At 38.2% G+C, this 27,429-nt stretch overlaps 2 protein-coding genes across 3 annotated transcripts; both read left to right on the top strand.

Moving 5' to 3' along the window:
- Positions 1–8,164: 8,164 nt before the first annotated feature.
- On the top strand, positions 8,165–20,666 carry Zfand1 (zinc finger AN1-type containing 1). Of its 2 annotated transcripts, XM_069990985.1 has the most exons (8): positions 8,165–8,235; positions 10,899–10,941; positions 11,794–11,833; positions 13,355–13,482; positions 13,571–13,662; positions 14,608–14,729; positions 18,947–19,102; positions 19,196–20,666. In XM_069990985.1, the coding sequence occupies exons 1-8, from the start codon at positions 8,181–8,183 to the stop codon at positions 19,364–19,366; spliced, it is 807 nt and encodes a 268-aa protein (XP_069847086.1). In that variant the 5' UTR covers positions 8,165–8,180; the 3' UTR covers positions 19,367–20,666. The 2 variants fall into 2 exon arrangements, with proteins under 2 accessions (XP_069847086.1, XP_069847087.1); XM_069990986.1 differs by lacking the exon at positions 13,355–13,482.
- Positions 20,667–23,261: 2,595 nt separating this feature from the next.
- Positions 23,262–25,288, top strand: Slc10a5 (solute carrier family 10 member 5). The gene has a single exon (XM_069990982.1). The coding sequence runs from the start codon at positions 23,300–23,302 to the stop codon at positions 24,602–24,604; it is 1,305 nt and encodes a 434-aa protein (XP_069847083.1). The 5' UTR covers positions 23,262–23,299; the 3' UTR covers positions 24,605–25,288.
- Positions 25,289–27,429: the final 2,141 nt, after the last annotated feature.

Below are 27,429 nucleotides of genomic sequence, written 5' to 3'. Positions count from 1 at the left end.
AGTAAACCATCCAAATATATATTAGTTTTTAATCCAGCAGTAGGATGTAGAAAATAAAATTTTAAATCAATGATTTAGAAGATGAAAATAACACATTAATCTTCATTCAATATACATTTCAAAACCGTGGTTTCATAAGAGTTCTCAGTGTCTAGTGTATTTTTCATTTTCTAGTCTCAATTGATCTTGGCTAATAAGGAGGCTGTTGTTCAAAAGAATGATCTTGTTCTGGGTGATTTAGCATGGTTAAGATGGCAAAGGAAATTGGAAATTTATAGATCTGTTAAGAAGACCTCGATGTCAAACTAATTGATACATTTTGGCCACCCTTTGAAATTGCATCCATTTTTAGAATGCCAAATGAGCTCTCCAAAGCAACAGAAGAAAAATTGTCCTTTAAACATACTGCAGAATAATCATCAAATAGTTATTTATTAAGCTGCTCAACAAGCATGTACACATTCTTTCCATCCTTACAAACAAATATAGAACACTTGATAACGATAATGAGTACAAAAGTAGTCATTTAAAAAAATAATCTTGCAAAAATAAAAATTCTCCCTGACACACAATGAGAATATACAGTACCTGTGGCTGAGTTTTGTTTGGATAGTTCTTTACCCATATTTCTCATTCCTTTGTCTAATCCTAATCAGAAGAAATGAAAGAACCTGTGGTGTGTTTTGTTTTGTTTTGTTTTGTTTACTGAAAATGTTTTCCTCTCCACTCATTTAATGGATATAGAATGAGATGTATCCTTCTACCTCAATGTCACTGTTATTACACAGCATGCTTGAAGGTGATGTTTTATACCTTCTTTTAGAATTCTGTTATACATGAGTATAATCTATCTAATCAAGAAACACAGAAACACTCTTCATTCCTGCTCCTCTCCTCCTCATACCTCATTTATCTCAGTAAAAAATCCTTATAGTCCTCTTGGTCCCACATCCTAGCTACCTGCAAATCCCAGGAGTTTTCTATTAAAGAATTCTAACTGCTACAGCCAGTACTATTAACTATGTTTTGAGTGACAGTCATCTCTCAACTAGATTTCTTCCAGTGGATGTCTACAAACATCTTTACCTTGCCACATTCATTTCATAAAACAGCCAAGGTCAAAACCCTGCAATGACTTCCTACCTCCTTCCAGTTAGAAGCCAATATTTAGAGCCAAGTATGGGAGCACACATCTAAAATATCTGATGCTTGGGAGGCAAAGGTAGGAAGATTGTGGTCTGGGACTGCCCTGGGCAAAAGGCCATTATCCAACCTTAAAAAAATACCCTAAACTTAAAAGCTCAGGGAGTGTGTTTCAAGTAGTAGAGCATTGGCTTGCAAATGAGACCCTGAGTTCAGTTCCCATTATTGCAATAAATGTTTTAAAAAGTGCTTTGTCATAAATGTATTTATGCTCCTACCTGCTGTCATGCCTTCTTTTGTCAGTACCTTTATTTCACAGTATGTCCCTGTCCATACATCCTGTCATTTCCTGCCCACCCCCTTTTGCCCTCACCCCTCTGCCTTTGGCCAGCACACTCTCTCTGCAGTCTTTGCCCACACTTCCCTCACTGGACTCCTGTTCCTGGGTACCCACTGTGCTCACTCCCCAGCTTGATTACTGCCTTTTCACCTGGCCCTTCTGTATTTAAAAGAGCAATCCTGTCCTTGAGCACCTAAACACCTACAGAGCTCCTAGCTCCTTCCAGCATTATTTTCCTCCATGACATGGCTACCATTTATTATATAGCAGGTTTGGTGGGTTGGTTTTTTTGTTGTTATTGTTTTTTACTGTGCTGATTTTACCTCCCCTCTGCATCCAAATGCTCTTCAGGACAGCAGAGATTGTGCTTGCTTTGTTCACTAATGTATTCTCATTCCAGGGCAAAGCCTTACACACAGTAAGCACTCTATCAATAGTTGTTGAGGCAAAGAAGGACAAATGAACAAACAAATGAAGAAATAGAACACAGATGATAATATCTCTAAGTGATAGTACCACATTAAAAATATTTTTGGCGACACAGATCTGTATCATCATCCTGGCAATGCTGAAGTGGTACCTAGAGTTCTACTCATCATCAGATCAGTTTACAAAAGTTCTCACAAATATCTGACCCACCTTAACTAGGCCAAAGGAACACTTTGGCTATCCATTGCACCCAATACTAGAGAAAGAAGCTGACATTTTCTCGTATTGAAAATATTATCTCTAGAAAATAATTCATATTTGTAAATATTTCATTCCTTTTCTTTGGTACAAATTTTAAGGAATAATGTTAGAAGCAGCTGTTATTGCATCATCTAAGTTTTCTGTAATTACCCTAATTATAATGAATATATAGCTCATGCCAAAATGCAATTGAAGACATCACTTCAAAATAATTTTATGTATGCTTATCATGACTACTAAAATGGTAGTCATGATAAGTCATGTTCTTTGTTCTGAAGATAATCTTTTTACTAATCTTCATCCATAGCCTAACAGCTTTGCAGGTGGCTGTTTGTCAATGTTGACTTGGTCATTCACCAATTTAGTACACAAATATGTTGTGCCCAAGTCGCAGGACCCCACCAAGAAGACCACCGAGAGTCAGACTTTGCAGCTGTTTTAAGGTTTTATTTAGACGGGCTGCGGCCCGGGCCTAGTCCTACACTCCAACACAGAGGAGCCTAGGAGGAAAGCCCCAAGCTAAGGATTTAAAGGGCTTATAAAGGCACATAACCAGGTGTTTGGATTACCACCAGGTGTTGCTCTGCTAGCTGAGATAAACAAGCAACAAATGGTCACTGTCTTAAAATGGAATTAACCCTTCAGACACATTTTGAAACTTTGACCAGTTGTCAGACACTGTTGGATAAGCTATATATATCATGAGTAAGACACAGTCTTTATCCTCAAGTTGTCCAGAGAAGACAGATATTAATAATCAAGCAAATATACATTTAGATATCAAGACGAATATTATAAGGAAAACCGAGAATGTATATTGTCTTTGAAGGTGTGATTAAGACTCATAAGATGGGTTGATTTCCCTGAAATATCCATGTGTGTGAATGTAATCATCATAAGGATCCTTGAAAAACAACAGTGGAAAGGTTACAACCAGAGAAGGAAATGTGGCAGAAAGAGAATCTGGAGGAATGCAGAGAGGAAGAGAGATTTGTGGGTGCTTCTTTGCTAGTCTTAAAGATAAAAGAAGGAGTTGGAAGCAAAGAAATACAAAAGGCCTTCACAAGCTAGAAAATACAGGGAATTGGATTCATCCCTAGAGTCTTCAGAAGGAATGCAATCCTGTCAATACATAAGATGTATTGGCCCACAGAACTTGAAGATGATAATTTTATGATGTTGTTAAGCCATTACCTTTCTTTTAACTTTTAAGAACAACAGAAAAACAATACATGAAGCAAAAGAGCTGATTTAATCTGCAGCAGATCCTAAGAGCCTCTCTTGAGAAGCGAAAGATGAGGAAGGAGCAATGTATTTGAAGCTAATGGACTGGTCCATAAGGCTGGGAAAGACAGTAGTAGTTGGTAACTATATGAATGATAAGACCAGTGGGGGCTGAAGGAGAAGAGTAGCTTTAGATGCTGACAGGTATTCAGCCATTTTTATAATCCAGTCTATTTCAATATTGTTTAAGGAGTAAATGAAATAAAATATCTAGCTGGGCACATACTGACTAACCAGAGCATTATTAAAGTTTGCATTTGATATTTCAAGAATTGTTAAGACAACTCAGTAGTACTCACTCAGTAAACACTTTATTGAAAATGAACACTACAACTTTGTAGGTGAAGATGGGAGGGGAAAACTGGGAGAGAGCAAGGGAAAGGGTGACATTGTCCAAAAAGAAACGTGTTCATTACCTGACTTATGTAACTGTAACTCTTCAGGACATCACCTTTATAATAACATTTTATAAATAAAATAAAAAGGAGTTGTTACTGGGCCTGACAGGTAAAATAAACTGATAGAAGAAATAATTTTTTTGTCATGCAAATTTTGGGAGCATCTCACTTTTGTGAATTATTCAGCTATCAGTATGGTGATGCTGTGTAACAAAACACCCTCAAAATCCAGAATTTGGTCAATAATATTATATATGAATACTCACATACCTACAGCTAGATTTGTCTGGCTGGGGTAGAAAGGGATTGATGGGTAGCTCTTCTTCAGGTTCTAAGTGGCTTTGAGGTCTGTCATAGATGTGTTAATTTAGGGCCTACACTGAAAAGCAATAATTTCACGGCTCACTTTCTTCTCTTAGTGGCTCTCAAGAGAACAAGTCAAACCACAGAAGCACATTTATGACTGTATGTGAACCAAACCTTTCAACATTCTAGTAGGTCAAGGCAATTCACATAACTATATCCAGAATTTATGAGGTGACAAATTACACCCCGCCCTCAGTGAGTGGGAAAAGAAGTAAATATTTGCCAAACAATAATTCAAACTGTTACACCTGCTGGTTCATGACAAATTGTAAAATTTTATATAACAACAAAATAAAAGAATTCAATTAAGAAGAAATTAAGAAATAGCTTCAATCAATAACTGATCCTATTTTATCCACATTTGTTAATGTGTTATAGAACATAAAATTTGGATATTTACCTGAGTGTAGTATGAATTGTTTTTCAATGAGGGGCATCAACCTCTTGGTTTTGCACATTCTACACAGCTGATCACTGAGCTACATCCTCAGCCTTTGGTGTTCTGAGACAGGGTCTCACTATGAAGCTCAGGCTGGCTTTGAACTCTTTAATCTCCATGACCTTGCCTCTCAAGTACATGGGTTTACAGGCACACACCAGATATTATAATATAGAATTTTAGAAATAAAAAATATATTGGATTCTCTTCAAATAATGGCAATAATTTAGGCATTTTTCATTTCATTTAAAGTGTGAATGTTATTAAGCAATCTTAATATTAAATAATCATATTACTAAATTTGTGGATTTTTTTTTGTTGTGGGGCTTAAACTCAGACCTTCAAACTCTCCCTTAGCTCTCTTGCTCCTGATTGGAACTCTACAACTTGTGACACACTGTTTTTGCTGGTTAATTGGACCTGGAGTCTCAAACTTTTCTGCACAGGCTGGCTTGAACCACAATGCTTCAGATCTCAGCCTCCTAAGTAGTTAGAATTACAGATATGACCCACTGGCACCTGGCTAAGTTTATATTCTATTGATGTTACCAGATAAATGCAAGCCAGAATTAATTACTGTTTTAACCAATTAAAAATAAAATAGACTGGGGATTTGGCTCAGTGGTATAGTCCTTGTCTTGTATGAGAAAGGCCCTAGGTTCAATGCTCAGGAACACACACACATACTAAGAGAGTAGCTTTCAATGTAGTTATATATCATTCTCTTCTCCTTTGTCTAAATATACCAAACCCTTAACTAGAATAATTTTCCATTATCTAGCATATTATTTTTTAAAAATTCTTACTACAACACATAACCATCTACAGAAAAGTGGATAAATATACAATGACAGTTAATAGCGTTTTACAGAGAACATGAGTATAATTACAGCCTGAGTCTTAAAAATGGGTCTGGAAAAGCCCACACTGCCACCTTCTGTGCCTTCCACCAAACCCCTTCCTTGCCTCCACAGGTACTGACTGACACCATTGTTCACCAATTCCTAAATAATTTAGCAATGACAATTTGAGCCTACGGGATTTTTATGGAAATATAGAGCGCCTGCCTTATGTTTTTCCACATCTTGTTTTATTTTGTTTCATTTATGTTCTTTATTGAAGGTAGAGTCAGGATGATTTCCCTTTGGTAAAGGATGACATTGTTTGTCTCATGATTTGTTTATCTTTACTGCTGTTATGTTGGTGAACATTTGGCTTATTTTCAGTTTGAGCTATAGAAAATAGTGCTGATCTGAGTATTTTTTGCATTTCTCCCCTGAATTTAATTCTGTCCTGTATATAGTCACATTACTCTTTTAGATAGTTAGATTATGGTCACTTCTCCATTGTAAACCCTGAGAAAAATTACTGTCTTCATTGGAAGTGAAAATAAATGTAAACTCAGTTAATTCGTAGACTTATCAATAATCAACAGCTTACTATTCGCCTTAATGACACTATAACAGATTGACAGAATTATCATAATGCATATAACATCAACCATCAGGCCATAATTACATATGTATGTAATATATGTGTGTATATATAATATATATATTATACATATATATAATATATATATTATACATATATATATGTATGTACTACCTAGTCCAGTAAGGGAGGAAATATGCATAAGACTAGTTATAATAATATTATTCAAAAATAACTAAGCTTATGAAAGTTGTATAGATAAAACATAATTGTGGCCCAGAAAAAAGAGTGACACCTTTAAAGTGGGACAAATGAAAGTAAGCCTTGGAGAAATTATGCCATTTAAATCTGACTCTCAAGGATGTGTAAGAATTGATTTGTAAAACTGGGTGAGAAGTCACCAAAGCAGAGCACCAATGCAGACAGAGGTAAGGCAACTAGGGGCAGGTATAGAAAACCTGTACTAATTCAAATTGGCAAATGCATGAGGATTAAAAGTAGTCTTTTTAATCATTTATTAAGCAAAGATTTATTTATTTCACTAACTTAACACAAACTCAGAGCAATAATAATACAAAAGACACAGGAGCTCTTGTCTTCTTAAATCATACAACTTAGAAGGGGAAGACAAACAAGTTAATAATTGGGTAAACACAACATCAAGACTGGTATAAACTTGAAAAGACGGAATGTAATAGCATCAGGACTTGATTGCCCTATGAGAAAGAACAAGAAAAAAGTTATCTTAAGAAGAATTTTATATAAAAGTGGAATTATACGTAGCTGGTACTGGGTTTGAACCCAGGGCCTCTTCTTGGGCAGTACCTACTTGAGTCATGCCCTTGCCCAAATCATTTAGCTTTCATTATCAAGTTTTTTCAACATGGCTCTAGGTCTGCCAAGGCACAAAAATTTGTGAGGCTACATCTCAAGCAACAATTGGGAGCATAGTGGACATCTGTTACCCCAGCAATGGGGAGAACCACAATAGCCTGGCACAGTGGCAAGCTTGTTGTCCCCAGAGACTTGGGAAAGCACAAATAGAAGAAAGGCAGCCCAGACCAAAGGGAAATAAAGTGAGAACCTATCTAGAAAATAACCAATGTAAAAAGGAGGGCTAGAGGCATGGTTCAAGTGGTAGAGTACCTGTGAGCAAGGTTAAATTCAGTCTCCAGTATGGGAGTTGAGCGGGGGGAGCTAAAGAGTCCGGAATATCTATCTTAGCTTGCAAAACCTAAAGTTTCTCCAGATATCCAAGTCAATTCTTTCTTGAAAATCTTCAAAGGACTTGTTCAAGAGCACATCCTGAGATAATTCTTTCTTCTCAATCCCATCCTTCCTCCTTCCTCAACAAATCCTGTTTTAGGACTCCCAAAACGCACATAGGTGTTGGATACCTCTTCAGCTCCTGTCATGAGTATAGCTGATTGCCACTTGTCCACTCTAGGGTGGTGTCTGGTGTCACAATTCCATTCCTTTATCCCCTACATTCCGGAAGCCTGGCTCTTCTAGCCTACCACAGCCTCCCATCAACCCCTGAAGCCCTGCAAACTAAATTTCAGACAGTGTTCCCTAAACGGAGGGGCCCCCTGGGCTTGGTACACACCCGAGACCCCAAGAGGCTTTGGATTTTCTTTTTCTTACATGCTGAAGAACCCTCCATAGCTCACCAGGGCGTTAACTACCATCGAGACACCGTGGTCTGGGATTAGTCTGGAACTGCGTTACCCAGGCCTCTCTTTCCCTGCATCCCAGTAACACCTGGCGCTACAGTCTCTGACTTATAAAAAGCTCCAAAGACATAGAACGGAGGAGAGGAGGGAGGGAAGGAGAGCGGGATGGGAGGGGGAGGGAGGGAAAGAGGGAAAGAGAGAAAGAGAGAGAAGGGGGATTCATAAGAAACCGATGAGAGACGTTCGGTTTTGGAAAATGAGACATAGTTCTCAGCAACTGCAACCCCAGCACTTACGCCCAGCTTCCGGCGTGGCCACGCCCCCGCCGGCAGGCTCCGCCCCCCGGCGCGAGTTGCGTGCGCAGGCTTGCCCCGCCCCTTGGGCTCCGCCCCGCCCTTTCCAGCGCCAGAAAGATGGCGGAGTTGGACATTGGGCAGCACTGTCAGGTGGAGCACTGCCGGCAGCGAGGTGATCCCTGTTCCCACCCCCGCGCCCCCCCCTCATCCTCCCCTTCTCCAGCCTCGGGGTTCGGCCGTGACGTCAGAGATGATGAAGGCTGTGGCTGGGGAGGGCCGGTCTGTGGAGCGGGGGTGTCCGTGCTTTTGGTGGTTGCTCCTGAGTATTAAGGGGAAGAGCAAAAACAAAACACACGTGGTCTCCTTAGTCTCCGAGCCGTTCCGGGAGACGCCGCGGCCGGGCTCCCCGCGGCTCCTGCGGGGAACCACCCGCGCGCTCGCTCCACCCGGGTGACTGGCGGGAGAGGGGGCGGGGCCAGGGGCTGTGGGCGGGGCCAGGGCTTGTGGGCGGGGCCAGGGCTCGAGGGCGGGGCCAGGGGCTCGAGGGGGCTGACCTCCAGGGACCGCAGCTCCACGCTGGCCGGGGCCACCGCGCACACCGCGGACAAGCTGCGTTCTCAGGCCTGCTCCTTCTTTATCCGACAGGTGAAGGAGTTGGGGAGATCGGGCTCCTCCGGCGATGAGCGAGCGTGTGGGAGAAGGCTTTCATATCAGATTCCCAAAAGGCTACTGATTCTAAAATTACTCCTATTACCAGGATATTATTATTAGTATCTTCTTCCCCACCTAGCCATTTTTTTTCATTCGTAATTATCGGTGGAGCTGCTGTTTCCCGAGCCTTGATTTGGTGTTGGGTACATGTGGGCTAGTGCTAACACTGAAGAGTTTTTAGAGTACTAAGTGTTAATACGGTGATGGTCTCTGTTGGACAGGTGGACACAGATAACGCACTGGCAGTGTGTCAGGGGCTTCAGGATGCCCCTCACACTCCTGGAACCAGGAATTGTTGAAGCATTAGCGGACATGGGCAGCTCAGACTTTGGTACTCCAGATATGTATGCACATAGGTTGACAGACTCCCCCTGCAGTTTCTGTTCTTGGTAGCAAGTTTCTGAATGGCTCTGTTGAGAGTCCCGGGTAGCCCTCAGATTTAACGTAAGTGCCACAATTTATTAATGATAACCTGCTGTGGTGACACTATCCCTGTTAGGTTCTTGTTACTTACAGCACTCTGAATTTGTAACTTCCATCATTGGCTTTAAAACCAGCCACTTAGCAGGCAAGAACTTGTTTTCTGCCTCTTATTTCTTAGTTTGTGTGTGTGTGTGTGTGTGTGAGAGAGAGAGAGAGAGAGACAGACAGACAGACAGACAGACAGACAGACAGAGATGGGGGGGATTAGGGCTTGAACTCAGGGTCTGGGCACTGCCCCTGAACTGCTTATGCTCAAGGCTAGCACTCAGCACTCTACCATTTGGGCCACAGGGCCACTTCCAGCTTTTTCCGAGTGGTTTATTGGAGTTACAAGTATCATGGACTTTTCTTCCTGGGCTGACTTGGAACCACAATCCTCAGAGCTCAGCCTTTTAAATAGTTAGGATTACAGGTGTAAGCCACCAGGACATGGTTCTGTAGTCCTTTCTTATGGAATTTTAGCCATCCCAGTTTTGACTGTGCTGCATCTGGTGTGTCTGATTTCTCTAGTGAGTCTAAAAATACCATCTAGCCTCTGTCTGTGATATAATTCATTGTCCTTTCCAACTTCACACATCTTTAGTGTCATTAGTTGAGATGAGACAGGGCCTATCTAAGACTGCAAAAGGGCTAAAATTTAGAGTAACTTAAGAGGGGGTATCAAGTTATTTTAATTCTTCTTCTTGGGCCCTCCTGGCTTGCATCTAGTATTTAATTTTGTACCAGAAATCTCAAAATGGCATATATGTATGATTTTTCCATATTGAAAATACATAAAAGTTTGCTGAATGTTGCATGCTTCTGTTTCTTTCATGTACTGACACTTGTATCTTTAATTACTTGGTATGAAAAGGAAGCTCATAATAACAGCAGTGACAGTTCACCATATGTTTCTACCAATGTAATTATATAGCAGTCTCTTTTGGTTGCTTACCAACTCTTGCTTTTATTTTGGATTAAAATACCCACCCTGTAGGAGGCAATTATAAAATGCTTTATTATTATTTTCTTTTAAAGAATAGGTTGCCTAAAACATTTTCTAGTACTTAGTTTCTAGTATTTAATTTCACAAGTTTTCTCAGATATGCTATTAGGATTATAAATACAAGTTAATTCTGACTTGAGGGGCTGCTTGATTAGCTGTTCTGTTTTGTTTTGGAAAGCTGTTTTCTTTCATTTTGGAATTATATTCTTCATGACAACCTTCAGAGAATGATCACTGGAGTTTCATTATTAAGTACCATATTTAACATTATCAAGCAGTGGAATCAGAATTAAAACCCAGGTTTTTCACTCCAAATGCAGAATTTTTGCAGTGTATATTCTAGAAAATAACAATTAATAAATCTTAGAAGCAAAACAGAAAAAGGAAAGTAATACCAAAATCTTTTTCTAATTTAACAAAGCTACTACAAGTAACATCTTGTTCATTCAGCTACGTTTTGCCAATTACTGACGTGACCAAAAAATATACATGTTGACTTCTTACATTGAAATATTAGTCAGAAAGTGTTGTCCTGTTTATGTGACCCAGAACTTTTAAGGTGTTCTTTGTTTTCTTCTGTTTTATTTTGCTTAAAATAACTAAATGAAAAAAATCACATACTGACCAGTACCTACCACATTTTCCCCTGATTTTAGATTTTCTTCCATTCGTTTGTGATGGTTGTTCAGGAATCTTCTGGTAAGTTGTTTTTTATACAGGATTTGAAATTACTTCTGGTGTTTGTAATACAGGGTTAATTTCTGAAAAGAATAGTGATTTGGAGTAATTCTAATTTAGCCATGGACATTTACTATTCAATAAAGTAATCAAGAAAAAGGCAAAGTGACTTGTCATAGGTTCTGATCATACATATATGTGACTATCACATACATGTATGTGTCCTTTATTACAAGGAGAAAATATTTACAATGTAAAAATATGGTAAAAGAATCAGGCTATGATTACTATTGTTTAGCATCAGTAAATGAAAAGAGCCCAACATATATGTTAAGAGGATTTGAACACCATGCAAAGTAAAATCTGGACCCTAACAAAGCATTTGGAGAAACTTATTTTCTTTACATTTAGCATTTCACTTATTAAACTAGACACAGAAAAAATATCTTTCAGAATATAATTGAGGAAGATACATTAGAAGTAAATAAAAGTAATGTATTTTTAAAATCACTTAAGATTGAAACACTCCTTGATGTTTTACTACTGATAATTTTATTGATTCTTTAAAGAATAATGGGGATTGAAAGACTTATTTGTACTTTTATACACTTGAAATGACTCAAAGCAGAGGTAATTAAGAGTGGTGAATTGCTTTTACTCATACTGAAGTTGAATATTTGTGTTTCAATTCTGAAGATGTGCATACTCCATCTTTAACATATCTGGCCTTTTAGCTCATTCTTGCATAAACAGTAGTGTGAGTGTAATGTTTCTTGAGGATGCCAGTCATTAAAAAGCTCAAATTGTTCAGCTTATCTTTAAGTGCTTTGTTTAATTGCATTTAAATAAACACTTTTTTAAAAATTATTCAAGCCTTGAACACAGAAGCAAGGACTCTCATGGTTGTCCTGAGGTATGTTTATTTTTTCTTATCTGATAAAATGTTTGTGTTCATGTAATTTGATTCAGAATTTGATTAGAAATAAAACTAGTCAGTGCACCAGAGGAGGTGGGGCTGTGGCTCTAAGTGATAGAGTGCTAGTCCTGAGCATAAGAGCTCAGGGATGGCACCCAAGCCTTGAGTTCAAGCCCCATGACCGACCAAAAAAAAAAAAATGTTGGCACCCTAAACTAATTGTACAAAGAGGCTTTTGGTTTGCTTACATTATTTATTTCTATTTTAAAGAAAAAATTGTCTACTTTAGTATTTACAGATTTTATCCTTAGGTTTGAATTAGGCTGTGGCTGCTGTCCCTGAGCTTTCTTGCTCAATGCTAGAGCTCTGTAACTTGAACTCCACTTCCATCTTTTTAGTGGTTAATTAGAGATAAGAGTCTCAAGGACTTTTCTGCCCAGATTGGCTTAGAACCTCAATTCTCAGACCTCAGTCTCCTGAATAGCTAGGATTACACTGATACCCTGCTCTATCCTCAGAATTCTTATTCCTTAGCATTTCTCTTTAGGAGGTCCACTAATAGCATTAAGCTATCTGTTTACAAATACACATGCACAAAAGGGCTGAGAAAATGGCTCAAGTTGTGGACTAATTGCTTAACATACACTAGGCCCTGGTTTCAATCCCTAGTTTCATTAAAAAAAAAAAGTTGTTGTTTTTTTTGTTGTTTAGTTTTTTTGGTCGGTCGCAGGGCTTGAACTCTGGGCTTAGGCGCTGTCCCTCAGCTCTTCAGCTCAAGGCAAGCACTCTACTACTTGATCCACAGCACCACTTTCTAGTGGTTTATTGGAGGGAGAAGTCTCATGGTCTTTCCTGCATGGGCTGGCTTTGAACTGTGATCCTCAGATCTCAGCCTCCTGAGTAGCTAGGATTACAGGCACGAGCCACTGGCACCCGGCTAAAAAAAAAGTTTTTAAAGCAAAGAATAAACCTGGCTGATGGTTTATGGCTGTAATCCCAACACTCAGGAGGCTGAGGCAGGAGTTTTGTGAGTTTGAGACCAACCTGGGATATATATATATATATATATATATATATATGGGATATATATATATATATCCATATATATAAATATATATGTATATATGTGTATATATATACATATATATACACACACATACATACACACATACATATATATAATAAGTAGTTGTTTTAATTTAGAAGATCAATATAGCATATTAGGAAGATTATAAAAATGTAGAACAGTCAGCAGAATAATTCCCACAAGCATTATAATTTTTTTCCTTCTAGTAATAGGGCTTGAACTCAGGACCTTGAGCCCATTTGGTTTCCTTGCTCACAGATGGTACTCTACTACTTAAGTCTGGCCCCCACCTCTATAATTTTTTATAAGAGTTTATAACTTGATCTAGTAAGTTCAAACAAATGTGAAAGGAATGGTAGCTTCCTAAATGGATTAGTATATTTGCTTTAAATATGAATATAATAGCATATTCCTCCTTTTTACATTTTCAGGTAACTATAATCAATGAGAGAGTTCAGACAAATACACATAAATCTTACCCGTGTTCCTACAAGGACTGTACTGAGAAGGAGCTTGTGGCAGTCATATGTCCATTCTGTGAGAAGAATTTTTGCTTAAGGTTATCTCTTAGACCATTCAGCTTTGTATCTCTATTTGAATTGTGTACAAACGCATGAATTTTATTGTCACTTTCCTGTTGGTTGTAGACATCGTCATCAGTCAGATCATGAGTGTGAAAAACTGGAAATCGCAAAGCCTCGTATGGCTGCCACTCAGAAACTTGTTAAGGACATTATTGGTAAGCCACCAGAAAACGTCTTTTGTTATCTTATTGCTGTATATTCTGTTAATTCCAGGGCCCTTGCCTCTTATATCTGTTTACCAATTATAGGTGTCATTAACATACTCAGTGACAGTAGCTTGCATTTTAAATTCATTGTTGTGGTATTCCTCATAAGGCCTATCTTAGCTATGAAAACTTAGAAATACATGGAAGTATCCAACCAGATGGTTTCGTTTGCTGTGATAAGACTGATAGATTGGACTGTTTTCTGTAAACATTATATATGTTGGGGGGAGGGTGATAACAGGGTGATACACAAATGGAGAGAGGAAGGGTGAACAAATACATTCATTATTCTATGTATATTTTTCACAAATGATACCATTTAATTTGAGGACATGGATGGTATGGGGAAATAGGAGAGAGGAATATGTAAGGGTGACATTGATCAAGATACAGTGTACTCATAACCTGCCTTGTGAAGTTGAAACCCCTTTGTACAACTACTTAATAAAAAGAAATAAACAAAAAAGAATGAACGAAGTGTAATAAGCCTATTCAGCTATACTATGAATACTACGACTGATAAGAGTTACCAGACAACAATATTATCTGTGACTTAGATTAGTCTTTCTGCCAGTTATTCTCTATTAAGGAAAGTGCCTTCATTAAAATCTTCCTAACTAAATCCTGAAGTTTTTCTTGCAGAAACATTAGTAGCCACTTTAGATTAAATAGGCTTAAGTTGTAAGGGGCACATAACAGTGAATTTTTAATGTGGAGATTGCTTAGATCAACCTCAATTACATTTTTCCATTAGTCTGTGAACATGATACTTACAAAAATCAATGTGGTTTATGTACATCTCTAGTGTGTGTAATGTTCCAGGACTTTATTCTATAAATGTTTTATAATATAATGTAATGTATAAGTGCTTACATGCTTATACTTATTTCTTAGATTCCAAGACAGGAGAGATAGCAAATAAACGACGGAAGGGTGCCAAAAATAGTGAGACAGCCGCAAAGGTTGCATTGATGAAATTAAAGATGCATGCTGATGGGGATAAGTCATTGCCACAGGTTGGTCTGAGACATTTTGAAAAACAAAATAATTTCCATGGTTGATTCTTCCTCCATCTCATCAAATAACAGTTAACACAAACTTGGTATGTATCATTCCTAGCAACACGTGGTATATGGTCTTCACGAATAACAAACTTTTGTGGTGCTTTTTTTTTTTTTTACTTTACACAGATGATAGTGATTACATATATCCTCTATCATACCTTTTTCCCTATCTTGGCATTTTTCCATGCCAGTACTTTTTATCTAGTTTATTCAATTGCTCTTTCCTTTTCTACTTGTTATTCTTTTGCTTCTCTCTTTCCTATCATCTTTTTCATTTGAATTTTGTTATTTCTTTTCATCCTACTGATTTAGATAACATTGATTATAGTTTTCTTATTTTAGTAATTATCCTTAATATTTCCCTTTTTAAAATTTCATTAGCTGTTTTTATAATTGCCAAGGCTTCAATATAGTTTTAAAAGCTGCATTAGAAAACAAAAATCTCCAGTGCCAGGCTCTGGTGGTTTACGCCTATAATCCTAGCTACTCAGAAGGCTGAGATCTGAGAATTGAGGTTTGAAGCCAACCAGGGGAAGGCTCTTATCTCCAGTTAAACATCAAAAACCGGAAGTTGAGCTATGGCTCAAAGTGGTAGAGTGCTAGCCTGGCGCAAAAGAGCTCAGGGACAGTGCCCAGGCTCTGAGTTCAAGCCCCATAATCACCACCCCAACAACAAATAAAACACCTCCAAACATACCTTCATATGTACCACACCCATTTCCCTCTCCAGCAGTGATTCTCAACTGCAGGTGATTGTTACAGCTGGGGCTGGAGTGCTACTGAGATCTAATGCATAGAGGTCAAGGATACTCTAAACATCATACAAAGTGGAGGACAGTGCTGGCATCAGAGTTTTCTGGTCCAAAAATGTCCAACTAGACTGGTTGTATAACTCAATGGTAGAGTATTTGCCTACCACTTGAGGCCCTGGGTTCAGTTCCCAACAATGCCCCCCCCCCAAAAGATGTTAGCACTGAACAAGTCAAGAACACTTAACCTTAAAGCATCTAATGTTGTTTGCATTATTAATTTTTATAGCACCTACGTTCTAGCAGCCCTCTAATGCATTTCATCCTTGCAACAGACTGAGGTCTGTACTGTTGCAGATGAGAAAACTGAGGCACAAAAAACTGAGTAACTTCATAGCAGCATAGCTGGTAAGGGGAAAACCAAGCAGTTCTACTTTAAAGACCATTTTCTGAATATGCTTGAGAGTGTATGAAACACTGTACAAGTCTATAAATAAAACCTATTCCCCTTATCATAATTGCTTGTCTGTGTTATGCAAATAGATTTGTTGGGGATATGCATTTGTATGTGTACATGCATATATATTCACATTCCTAGGTAATAGGTATATATACACATGCACACATAAAATGCATGCACATATTCATGTCTGTGTATATACGTGTGTGTATGTATATAGGTCTTGTATATAATGCAGGCTTCCTCAAACTCGTGATCCTCCTACTCAGCTTCCCATAAGGGAGGATTACACAGTTGTGCTACTGTGCCCAGTTTTCATCATGTTCTTCAAAAGCTGGATCATATTCTATGATGTATGTAGCTGGACTGTTACTTATTTACTTCGTTTTACTTATTTTGTGGTTCTATATTTTTTTTAATGTCATTTAATTCTCTTCTATGTTGTAAGTATAGCATGATGGTGGTGCAACTGTGTTTCAGAGAAAGCTTCTCTCATGGCAACTGAGAAGCAGGGGTGGAGTGGGAAGGACCATAGTAGAGGATTTCAGTTACTGTCTGTCCCACATACCAGTCATCTCTGGAGATGACAGACAGATCCAGATAAAGAGCTTTCCTAATCCTGGAGGAGTCTCTCACTCTGATCAAGTTGTCAATTAAGATTAAACCATGCATATCTTTTGATATCATTTGAGTTATCTTTTTATTTGCATGGTCAACTTATAGAAACAGACTACAACAGGTAGTAAGCCTTTATAATCAATCTGCTTTAGAAACGTCCTTTAAAATTGATCAAAAGTTATCAAATGTATTGATTTTGCTTACGTTTCTCATTGACCTATCAATGTTCTCAATTTTTCTAAAATCATTTAATTCCTATTTTGGTTTTCACCAGAATTTTTAAAACTTTTTCAGTTTTCATTAATCTATCAGGATTTTCCCCCCTCTGTTAGGGTTTGAATTCAGTTAGTGAGCTTGCTCAGCTCACTAACTGCACTTTAGCACTTGAGCCACACCCCCAACTCAGCTTTTTGATGGTTATTTTGGAGATAGAATATTAGGGACTTTTCTGCCTAGGGTGGCTTTAAGTCAACATCCTCCATATCTCAATCTCATAACTGGCTAGGATTATAGACTTGAGTAACCAGTACCCAGCAAAGTTGATGGGTTTTTTTCTTCAGAACTAGAGTTTGAACTCAGGGCTTCTAGGAAGGTACTTTACCACTGAGCCATGCCTCTAGTCCTTGGATTTTTATTTTTATATTTGAACTGGACTAATCTTAGTTTTTTCTATCACTGATGGTTAAATAAATCATCATTGCTCAGTTGAATTGCTCAACTGAATTGAAATATCAAAATATTATATATGGACTTGATTTTAAAATATCCTATTCTGTTTCACCTCCCAGTTGTTTTTTTAAGTCATATATTAATACCAAATGGATTTGTACAGTCACTTTTTTTTTGCAGTACTGGGACTTGAACTCTGGGCCTAGGCTCTGTCCCTAAGATTTTTTTGCTCAAGGCTAATACTCTAGCCACAGTGCCACTTCCAGCTTTTTCTGAGTAGTTTATTGGAGATAAGAATCTCAAGAACTTTCCTGCCCAGGCTGTCTTTGAACCATCATCCTCAGATCTCAGCCTCTTGGGGTGCTAGGATTCCAGGCATGAGGCACTGGTGCCCAGCTTGTTAAATGTTCCTTTTCTAATAATATAATTATTGGATAGGACATTCTATCTTTCTATCCCTCTCCTTGCACATCAGTTCTTTTCTACCTATTTTATGTTTTTCCCCCTGGCCCACTCACCCAGAGCATCTACTTCAAATTAAAACTTGAGGTTTAAAGTTTGTGCTTCTGCTCTACAGAGATTTTTCAGATTATGATAGATGCATTTACTAAGCTGAAGAGCCTTGGCTTAGTTCACTCTCAGGATTCTATCTATGCTTTTCTGCTTTCTTGAAAATTAACTTACATGGACCTAAGTCACCATTCAGTAGCCACTTCTTTAATCGCCTTTCCTAGAGCTTCTCTTTATAAGCAGTGAGTCTGTTGAGAAAGTGTCCCCTTCCCTCTGTGCTAATGATGTTAGTTCCCACTCACCCATGGTCCGATCTATGGAATCCTTTTCTGGCACCAGATAACCTTATATTCTTTTTTGAGAGAGAACTTCTGTAGTCCAAGCTGGTCTCAGAGTCATGATTCCCCTGTATTTTCATTTTTGATCCTCAGATACATTTATCATTTTTAAAGATAATACTATATCTTTCTAAATTTCTCTTTTTATATTTATACCCTTACTACTTTGTTTTTTGAACAAGGGCTGATAGAATTGGCCCAGAGTGGGTTTTTCCAATTTTGTTCTCTCACTTTCTCTCTTTTTCTGTCTCTCTCTCTCATTAGTCATGGTGACTTCTTTTCTCACCTTCCTTCCTTCCTTCCTTCCTTCCCTTTTTTTCTTTCTTTTGTGCCTATGTACTGGTTATTTACAGTAACACACTTCACTGACCTCCTTAGTCTCTCTTCTGAGACAGAAATTAATGTTGAGTCTAAAATAATTGTGATCACTTGACAATGCAGAAAGATGCCTTGGTTGTATCCATTTTTTTTTAATTGTGGTGGGAACTGATCTGAAAGCAACACTAGTTTCTTTGATCCCCAAATTTCTGCTATCAGCTAAGCACCTGTTGGCTCAGGCCTATAATCCTAGCTACTCACTTTCTGACCATAAAATCTTAGCAAAAGACCCTGATTGGCCTGACTGGTCACATTCCAGTCTTTGTACAGATCACCTTCCCCAGGGCTTGGGTTTTATGCCCATTTAGGTGGATATTGGGCTTGTAAAAGTGGTCTTCCCAATAAAAGATGCATCATTAATGTCTTGAAGAATAGAGGAAGAGATATTACCAAACAAATATCTAACAGCATATATATAAATCAGTGTTTTAACTTTCTTTTTTGCAGACAGAAAGAGTTTACTTTCAAGTTTTCTTACCAAAGGGGAGGAAAGAGAAGAGCAAACCCATGTTCTTTTGCCACCGGTGGAGTGTAGGGAAGGTTGTAGACTCTGCAGCTTCCTTAGCCAATCTTAAAAATGACAATAACAAGTTAACAGCTAAGGTAACATCAAGTTATAATATTTTTCCCTCAAAGTTTTAGGACACTCTTAAGTAAGCGTGTTTATTATGGTATGATATATTTCTCTCTCAACAGAAATTAAGATTATGTCACAGTACTTCAGGAGAAGCCTTACCCTTGGATGATACATTGGAAATGTGGATTACTAAAGAGGATTGTCCTTTATATAATGGTGGAAATATTATTTTGGAATATCTTGATGCTGAAGAACAGTCTTTAAAAAATATTGAATCTTACTTGGAATAGTCATTGAAGGATTCAAGCCGGAATCACACACACACAAAAATTCTATATACATGTTTAAATGTTTAAGACAGTTACTTTTACTAGAGATGCTGTTTTTGTTTTTGCTCTTTTTATATGCCGATATAGGGGCTTGAACACAGGGTCTTGCAGTCTTGCTTGGCTTTTTCCCTCAAGGCTTGCACCATCACTTGAATCATACACTTCTGGCTTTTTGCTGGTTGATTAGGGATAACAATCTCTCAGCTTTGTTTGCTTGAGCTGGCCTCGAACCAGGAACTTCAGATCTCAACTTTCTGAGTAGATAGGATTCCTACTATGAACTACCAGTGCCTGTTTTTGTTTTTACTTTCTAAAGTTGCTTTTTATTTTCATTATGTCTTTTATGTTTTTTACTAAGTTGTAATTTTTGTGTTTTAAAGTTTAACTGTATATTGATACCTAATTATTAGAAAATTCTTATATTCACCCAGTTTTCATTAGATTCTGCTTTAAAACTAAGACATGTTTCCCTGTTGATGGGTATCAGCTTTTCTTGGCTGTGGTACTTTTTATTGTCATCTTTATCCCTCCTTTCTGTGACTTTGTAGTTTTTATGGCAGAGGGAGAAGGAGATGGCAGATGGCAGTTTGCTCTCAAAAGATATATTTGTAACTTTTGCTATTAGCAGGTCCCATGGTCAAGCTTAATATTAATGGACCAGAGTGTATAGCCTATATCACAATGTATAAATTGATAAATGAGCTGTACAAATTTAGAGATCATCTCATAGAGTCCCCCCTCCCCTCCCTCCCCCCCACCCCAGGATGTGTTTTGTTACAGCATGTACCAGGCTTTGCTGCCTGGCCCTGAGCATTAGCAGCCATTGACGATGTCTGCTTGCAACTCTGTTGATGTATACAAGACTCCCTCTCATTCATTCTTATAATTTTTTTTCTGTCCCAATGCCCATCTCAACACCTCCAGTCTCCTAAATTTTTGGATAAGCAATCACAGGCCTATAAAGGGAAAATTACTTTCTTGGTGTAACATAGCTATGCTGAGGTATACTTCTGACAAAAATAATTCCCTCCATTAAGACTCATCTTTTAAAAAATTTATATGAATCTATTATAAATAAGAAAGATGGTATAGATCAACTTCATGATAGCAAAATACGCTAAAAATAAGCACATTTTACCAGTAAAGTGAAACTAGTGCTCCTGACTAATATTTTCTGTTTATACCTATCAAAGTACTATTATATGAATGGAATAGAAATTATTTCTGTTCTTTGTATTGTACTAATATTATGGACATACAATTGTTGTAATTAAAAGAATAAATTCATTATGTCTATTTTGTCAATTTCAGCTCTTTTTTTGTTGTTATTGGTCGTAGGGCTTTGAACTCTCTCCTTGTGCTCTTCAGCTCAAGGCTATTGCTCTACCACTTTGAGCCACAGTGCCACTTCTGGTTTTCTGGTGGTTAATTGGAAATAAGAGTCTCACAGACATTCTTCCCCTGCTGGCTTTGAACAGCTATCCTCAGATCTCAGCCTCATGAGTTGCTAGGATAACAGGCATAAACCACTGGTGCCCAGCTTATTTCAGCTCTTTCTTTGTGTTTTTATGTATTGAACAAGGTCATATACCTGTGCCCAGGGATAAGAAAATACATCAGAGCATTTTTAGACTTCTACAAACAATTGTGGTTTTTTTTCCAATCATGGGTAGGAAGTTCTGAACCATGCATCAAAATGAAACAACAAAACCCCAAAATACCACCACTGTCTACTACTGGGCCTGCATTCTACTTGTCAGTCATTAGTCTCTTAACATGTGACCTTACCAAGTGACAATTTCAGCAGATCCTACAGTAATCATGATGAAATCTGAAAAACATTTATGTTGAGTACTATAGATAATTGCTTCTTAAATTCTGTCAAAATAATTTTTATCAGATATTTTGACAAGTTTTAACCAAATGGTATTTATACAATTATGTTGTTTAAATAATTTATGCAATTATATTCTTTTTATAGACTTAAGGTCCCATACTTTTGTTTCTATGTAGGACAATAAGAAAAATAAGACACATTGTACTAATGGTGAGGGAATGGAGCTAATCTGTGTCAGTTAATTTTCAAGGGAACTTCCTTTGACCACGATGCCAATCACTTACTTTTCTAATGTTCCTAAATTATGTGGTCACAATCTAGCCATTATTTTCCTATGTAGGGACATGAAAAATAGAATCAATCACACTAGAGTTGTAGGAAAACTTGTTAGCAATCTAAGGATACTACTGAGGCCAGTGTAAGGACTCTATGGTTTTCTTAATGGCAATAGCCATGCAGCCTGACAATGCTGGCCACCTGAATAAATTCCAAGAAAGCAAACATGGTGTCTGGCTTGATCACCATGTTATAACTTGCTCCAGCAAGCAAATATGCAGTAAGTTTTGACTCAAAATATGTCGTTGATTCCCAAAGTCTCCTCAAAGTCTGTGTTAGATTTCTTATACTGCTACTTTTAGTGTAAGTTTTCCTAAGCATGGAAAAGAACCAAAAAAATGACACCGGAATCAAGATGCATTATATACATAAATTTCTTTGTCAAATGGCAAAAATTCAATACATAAACTAAAAACTAAGAAAATTCAATACATAAACTAAAAACTAAGAAAAGTGAGAAAAGAGGTGGGTAAGAATGTTAAAAGGGTGGGCTGGGAAGGTAGCTCAGTGGTAGAGTGCTTGCCTTGTATGCATGAGGCCCTGGGTTCGATTCCTCAGCACCACATAAGCAGAAAAAGTTGGAAGTGGTACTGTAGCTCAAGTGGTAGAGTGCTAGCCTTGAGTTGAAGAGCTAAGGGACAGCACCCAGGCCCAGAGTTCAGGCCCCATGACCGACAAAAAACAAAAAAAACAACAAAAAAAAGAATGTTAAAAGGGGTTACATTGGTAAAGAGACATTGTATTCATAAACTCTTTTGTTAAATGGTAAATCCTTTGTACAACTACATAAAGAAAATAAAAATATTTAAAAAGCAACAGTGAACAGTTTAAAAAAAAAAAGTCAGGTGCTAGTGGCTCATGCCTATATTCTTGGCTACTCGTGGCTGAGATCTGAGGATGGTGGTTCTTTCCTGCCAGCCCAGGCAGGGAAGTCCGTAAGACCCGTCTCCAATTACCACCAGAAAAGTGGAAGTAGCACTGTACCTCTAGTGGTAAAGTACGAGTCCAGCAAAAGAGCTCAGGGACAGCACCCAGACCTGGAGTTCAAGCCCCATGATCAACAAAACAAAAAAGACACTAGGCAGTTAGGTGCTGCATGCCACTAATCCCTCTACTTGAAAGGCTGAGGCAGGAGTATTGTGAATTCTAGACCAATCTTGGCCACACTGTAGACCCTATCAAAAACAATACAAAACAACCACCAAGCCTGGGAATGTGGCTTAGTGGTAGAGCGCTAGCCTAGCATGCATGAGACCCTGGGTTAAATTCCTCAGTAATACATAAACAGAAAAAGGCAGAAGTGGTGCTGTACCTCAAGTGGTAGAGTGCTAGCCTTGAGCAAAAAAAGCCGAGGGACAGGGCCCAAGCCCTGAGTTAAAGCCCCAGCACTGGCAAAGAAAACAACAAAAAAACCCAACAACAACAAAAAACACCACCAACATTTTAAGTTCAGGTAAATGGGCTGTTTTTCATTAGCAGGAAGAAAAAGACTAGGCTCTGTTGGTGAGGAATTGAACCTGTTAAATGGCATAACTTTTGTTTCAGCTACAGGTTAAACAAGTTATGTCACTCTAGATAGTTTTGTATTCGTTTGAAAAGTACAGCAGCCCCTCCTACTGGACCTTGAACCGACAATAGTCACTTAACAGCTTTACAGAGTCAGTAAGGGGGGGAAAAACCCAAACAATCTCGTACATTCACCATTTATTTGAGCATTCAAAATGACTAGAATATTTTTCATGATCTTCTTTTTGTTTGTGAGTCTGGGAGAAGCCAAGAAGTCATTTCTCAGTTTTCTGGATATAAAGATGGAGATACTTTTTTTTGAAAAGACTGAAGAAACAGTCATCATCAGATCAAATTATAAAGATAAACAACCTAACTCCAGCTACCTTTTTGTGAAATTACAAGACCCCAAAGTGCTCCAAGTGGTGAATGTGACCAAGATGACATCGGATGTTACAAACTTTACCATAAACCTACTGATACATCAAGAAGGAGAGACAAATCTGACCCTTCAACTCTGGGACTCTGAAGGTAGGCAAAAAAGACTAATTGAAGAAATAAAGAATGTCAGAGTCAAAGTGCAGAAACTGAGCAAAGAGAGATCTGTCCAGGCTCCGGTGCATGTTAATAGAAATATCCTAATGCTGATTCTACCCATGATCCTGTTAAATAAGTGTGCTTTTGGTTGCAAGATTGAATTCCAGGTGCTTCAGTCAGTATGGCGGAGACCTTTACCAGTAATTATAGGGGCAGTTACACAGTTTTTTCTTATGCCATTTTGTGGCTTTCTTTTGTCTCAGATTTTGGCATTGCCTGAGGCACAAGCTTTTGGGTTTATTATGACCTGTACATGCCCAGGAGGGGGTGGTGGTTATCTCTTTGCTCTGCTTCTAGAGGGAGATGTCACTGTGGCCATTTTGATGACTTGCACATCAACATCAATGGCCCTGATAATGATGCCTATCAATTCTTATATATACAGTAGGCTACTAGGTTTATCAGGTATATTTCATATTCCTGTCTTCAAAATTGTGTCAACACTTCTGTTCATACTTATACCAGTATCGGTGGGAATAATCATCAAGAGGAGGGCACCTGCAAAAGCAAATCTTTTAGAGAGAATCATCCGACCACTGAGTTTTCTTTTAATGTTGATAGGGATTTGCTTGACTTTCCAGATGGGATCTGTGCTGCTAAAATCAGCTCACCTAGAAGTGCTTCTTTTGGGTCTTTTAGTTCCTGCCTTAGGCTTGTTGCTTGGGTATTCCTTCTCTAACTTGTGCATGCTGCCCCTTCCTGTCTGTAAGACTGTTGCCTTTGAAAGTGGAATGCAAAATAGCTTCCTAGCCCTTGCCATTATACAGTTCTCTTTTTCACAGCCCGAGGCAAACTTTGCTTCTGTGGCTCCTTTTACTATAGCCATGTGTTCTGGCTGTGAAATGTTACTCATCCTTCTGATCTACAGGGCTAAGAAAAGAGGTATCTTTGTCATAGAAAATCAAAATTTTCCCTCAGTCTAAAATTTAAAGCACAGTTACTTGAATCCCTCTCTAGATGAGGTATCGTGGAAGATGACATTGAGTAAAATGCATTGTACTCAAAAACTGACATATTGAATTGAATCCCCTTTTAAATCACTTACAGATAATAACATTTAAAAATTAAAATATGAAATAATACGTGATCTCAAAGCCACTTACGATCTGGTTAAAATTTTCATATGAGAGTAGATCATACATGCTAAAGCACCCAGAGTAAAATGAGTTCAGAAGGAGATACCTTTTAACTGTATTAATTGGAGAACATTTTATAGAGTAGGATGTAAATAGGATACTTGATCTTGATCTGTTAAATGAGAAAACATATAAAAATAGGTAGTAATTTTAACATATGTTAAGTATTTAAGGAAGGGATGTTTGCTAGTAGACACTTGGCAAATGCTCACTCAGTGAATGAGTAAAGAAATTCCTATTTAGCACTCTCATTAGTTGGTCAGAAGCATTATGTCTTAACCTACATGAAGTACCTCTGCTTTCATAGCTATACACACATCTTGCTGTCTACTCCCCACCCCCCATTACCCTGGAGCAGTTCTCTCTTCTTTTCTCTTTTTATTTTAGTAACTTAATTATACCCCAAATTTCCTATAATACTGTCTTTCCCAGCCTCCTCCTCCTCCTTCTCCTCCTCCTCCTCCTCCTCCTCCTTCTCCTCCTCCTCCTCCTCCTCCTCCTCCTCCTCCTCCTCCTCCTCCTCCTCCTCCTCCTCCCCCCCCCTTTTGTATTGCTTCTTTCCTAGCCTACCTTTCTAATCCCTGTCAAATTAATCAAGAAATCTGATTTTTGTCTTATCTATCCTTCAAGGAAGACTTTTTGTCTTCTATTCCTTAGTGGGACACTTTCATTCTCTTCTCTCTGACCTTGATCAAGGAATCTAGTTTTCTACTTTAGCCTCCAACTTTTTTTTTTTTTTAACACAGTCTTCCTATGTAGCCCAGACTGGCCTGTGAGGTCCCGCCCCCACCTCTCAAGTGTTGTTGTTACAGGGGTGTGTCACTGGGCCTAGCTGCTCTTATTTCTTTTTAACAAGACCTTGCTCCAACCAAGCAGATGATTTAGGATCTCACAAATATGCTTTTGTTTGTGTAAACTGACCTGTCTTGTTTTACAGCTATCTCTCTTCCTGTTTTATTCTTATTTGCTGTAAATCCTTGAGCATGAGAATTGCATTCTCTGCAAGATCTACCACAACATTTCTTCTGTGCTATGTGCTTATTCAAATAGATCTTGAAGCACTAAGTAGGACCAAAATGAAGATATTTATATCACTATTTGGGTAGGGATTGTGGCTCAATGATAGAGTGTTTGCCTGGCATACTTGAAGCTGGGGATTCAATCCTCAACACTGAAAAAAATAAATAACCTGACATTTTCATGGGAAACTTTTAATATCCAAGCCCAGTCTATTCTCCACAGAAAATGTAGCTATCAAGAATAGGAAATATCAGGCCAGCTGTATTCCCAACTATTTGGGAGGTAGATGGATCATGGTCTAAGGCTGGCCTTAAACTCAAGGCTTTGTGCCCTCACTTGGCTTTTTTCACTCAAGGCTGGGCTGGAACTTGAGCCACAGCTCCAGTGCTAGCTTTTTGCTGGTTAAGTGGTGACCTCCCAAACTTTTTTCCTGGGATGGAACTTTGAACTGCAAACCTCAGATCTCAGCCTCCTGAGTAGCTAAGGTTTAATATCATTACCAACTGTAAGTCTGATTCTGGCATAAAACTAGCATCTCATTTGATGTCATAGGACCTGATTTCAGGGACAGCATGTATGGATAAAATGAAGAAGCTTAAAAACAGTGGCATGAGCCATCAGCACCTGGCCAGAATAACTTTTAACATGTACTATTGTAACTCTTGTGGTAGTCTCTCTCTCTCTCTCTCTCTCTCTCTCTCTCTCTCTCTCTCTCTCTCTCTCTCTCTCTCTCTCTCTCTCTTTCTCTCTCTCTCTCTCTCTCTCTTTCTCTTTGTGTTAGTATATGGGCTTGAACTCAAGGAGTGAGTATTGTCCTTCAGATTTTTTCCTTCAAGGCTGGTGCTCTACCACTTGAGTCACAGCCCCACTTCAGTCAATTTTTAGTAGTTAATTGGAAATAAGAGTTTCTTGGACTTGTCTGCCTGGTCTGGCTTAGAAGCATGATCCTCAGATCTCAGCCTCCTGAGTAGCTAGGATTATAGGAGTGAGCCATCAAGTGCTGGGCTGGTATCTGTTCTTATACCTGGACTTCTCACTAGGGGCATGTGAGAAGCCTTAATCAATATTTGCAACTCTAACTTATGTCATTAAAACACAGACTCTTTGGAGATAATATGTAGGCTTCATCTTTGAACAGGTGCATATTGTATATGTAAGCTTGAATATTTTAAATCTTATTTAATAGTTAACTTTTAAAGGACTTTGACAGACTTCAAAGATTTGAGCATGAGTTTCGGAGTGGAGTGGTTGCTGTTGTTTTGCTTTGTTACTTCTCTCTCAGCAAGTTGAACACTATGGTGAACTGAGTACATCTGTTTGCAATGGCTGCAATGAAATTTAAACACCAGACTCACTACGCTCATTCCCCACTTCACTCTAAAGAGCACTTAGAAGCAGAGTCTTCACTTTGGACTGAAAAAAAAAAAAAAAGAATTACTTGAGAATAATTGTTAAGTAGCAGCCTCAGCTTCTTAAAAATTAATCAATAAATAAACTAGACTTTTGATATAGGGAGCTTACAATGGTTTTATTTTAATTTTATTTTTAAGTAAAGGAGTAAAATATGTGAGACCTTTCCTTATTTGAAATCA

Source organism: Dipodomys merriami, unplaced genomic scaffold (genome assembly GCF_024711535.1).
Source record: "Dipodomys merriami isolate MVZ:Mamm:240054 unplaced genomic scaffold, mDipMer1.0.p SCAF_4, whole genome shotgun sequence".
NCBI lineage: Eukaryota > Metazoa > Chordata > Mammalia > Rodentia > Heteromyidae > Dipodomys > Dipodomys merriami.
The sequence above is the reverse complement of the archived record's forward strand: the minus strand, read 5'-3'. Positions and strand labels throughout refer to the sequence as shown.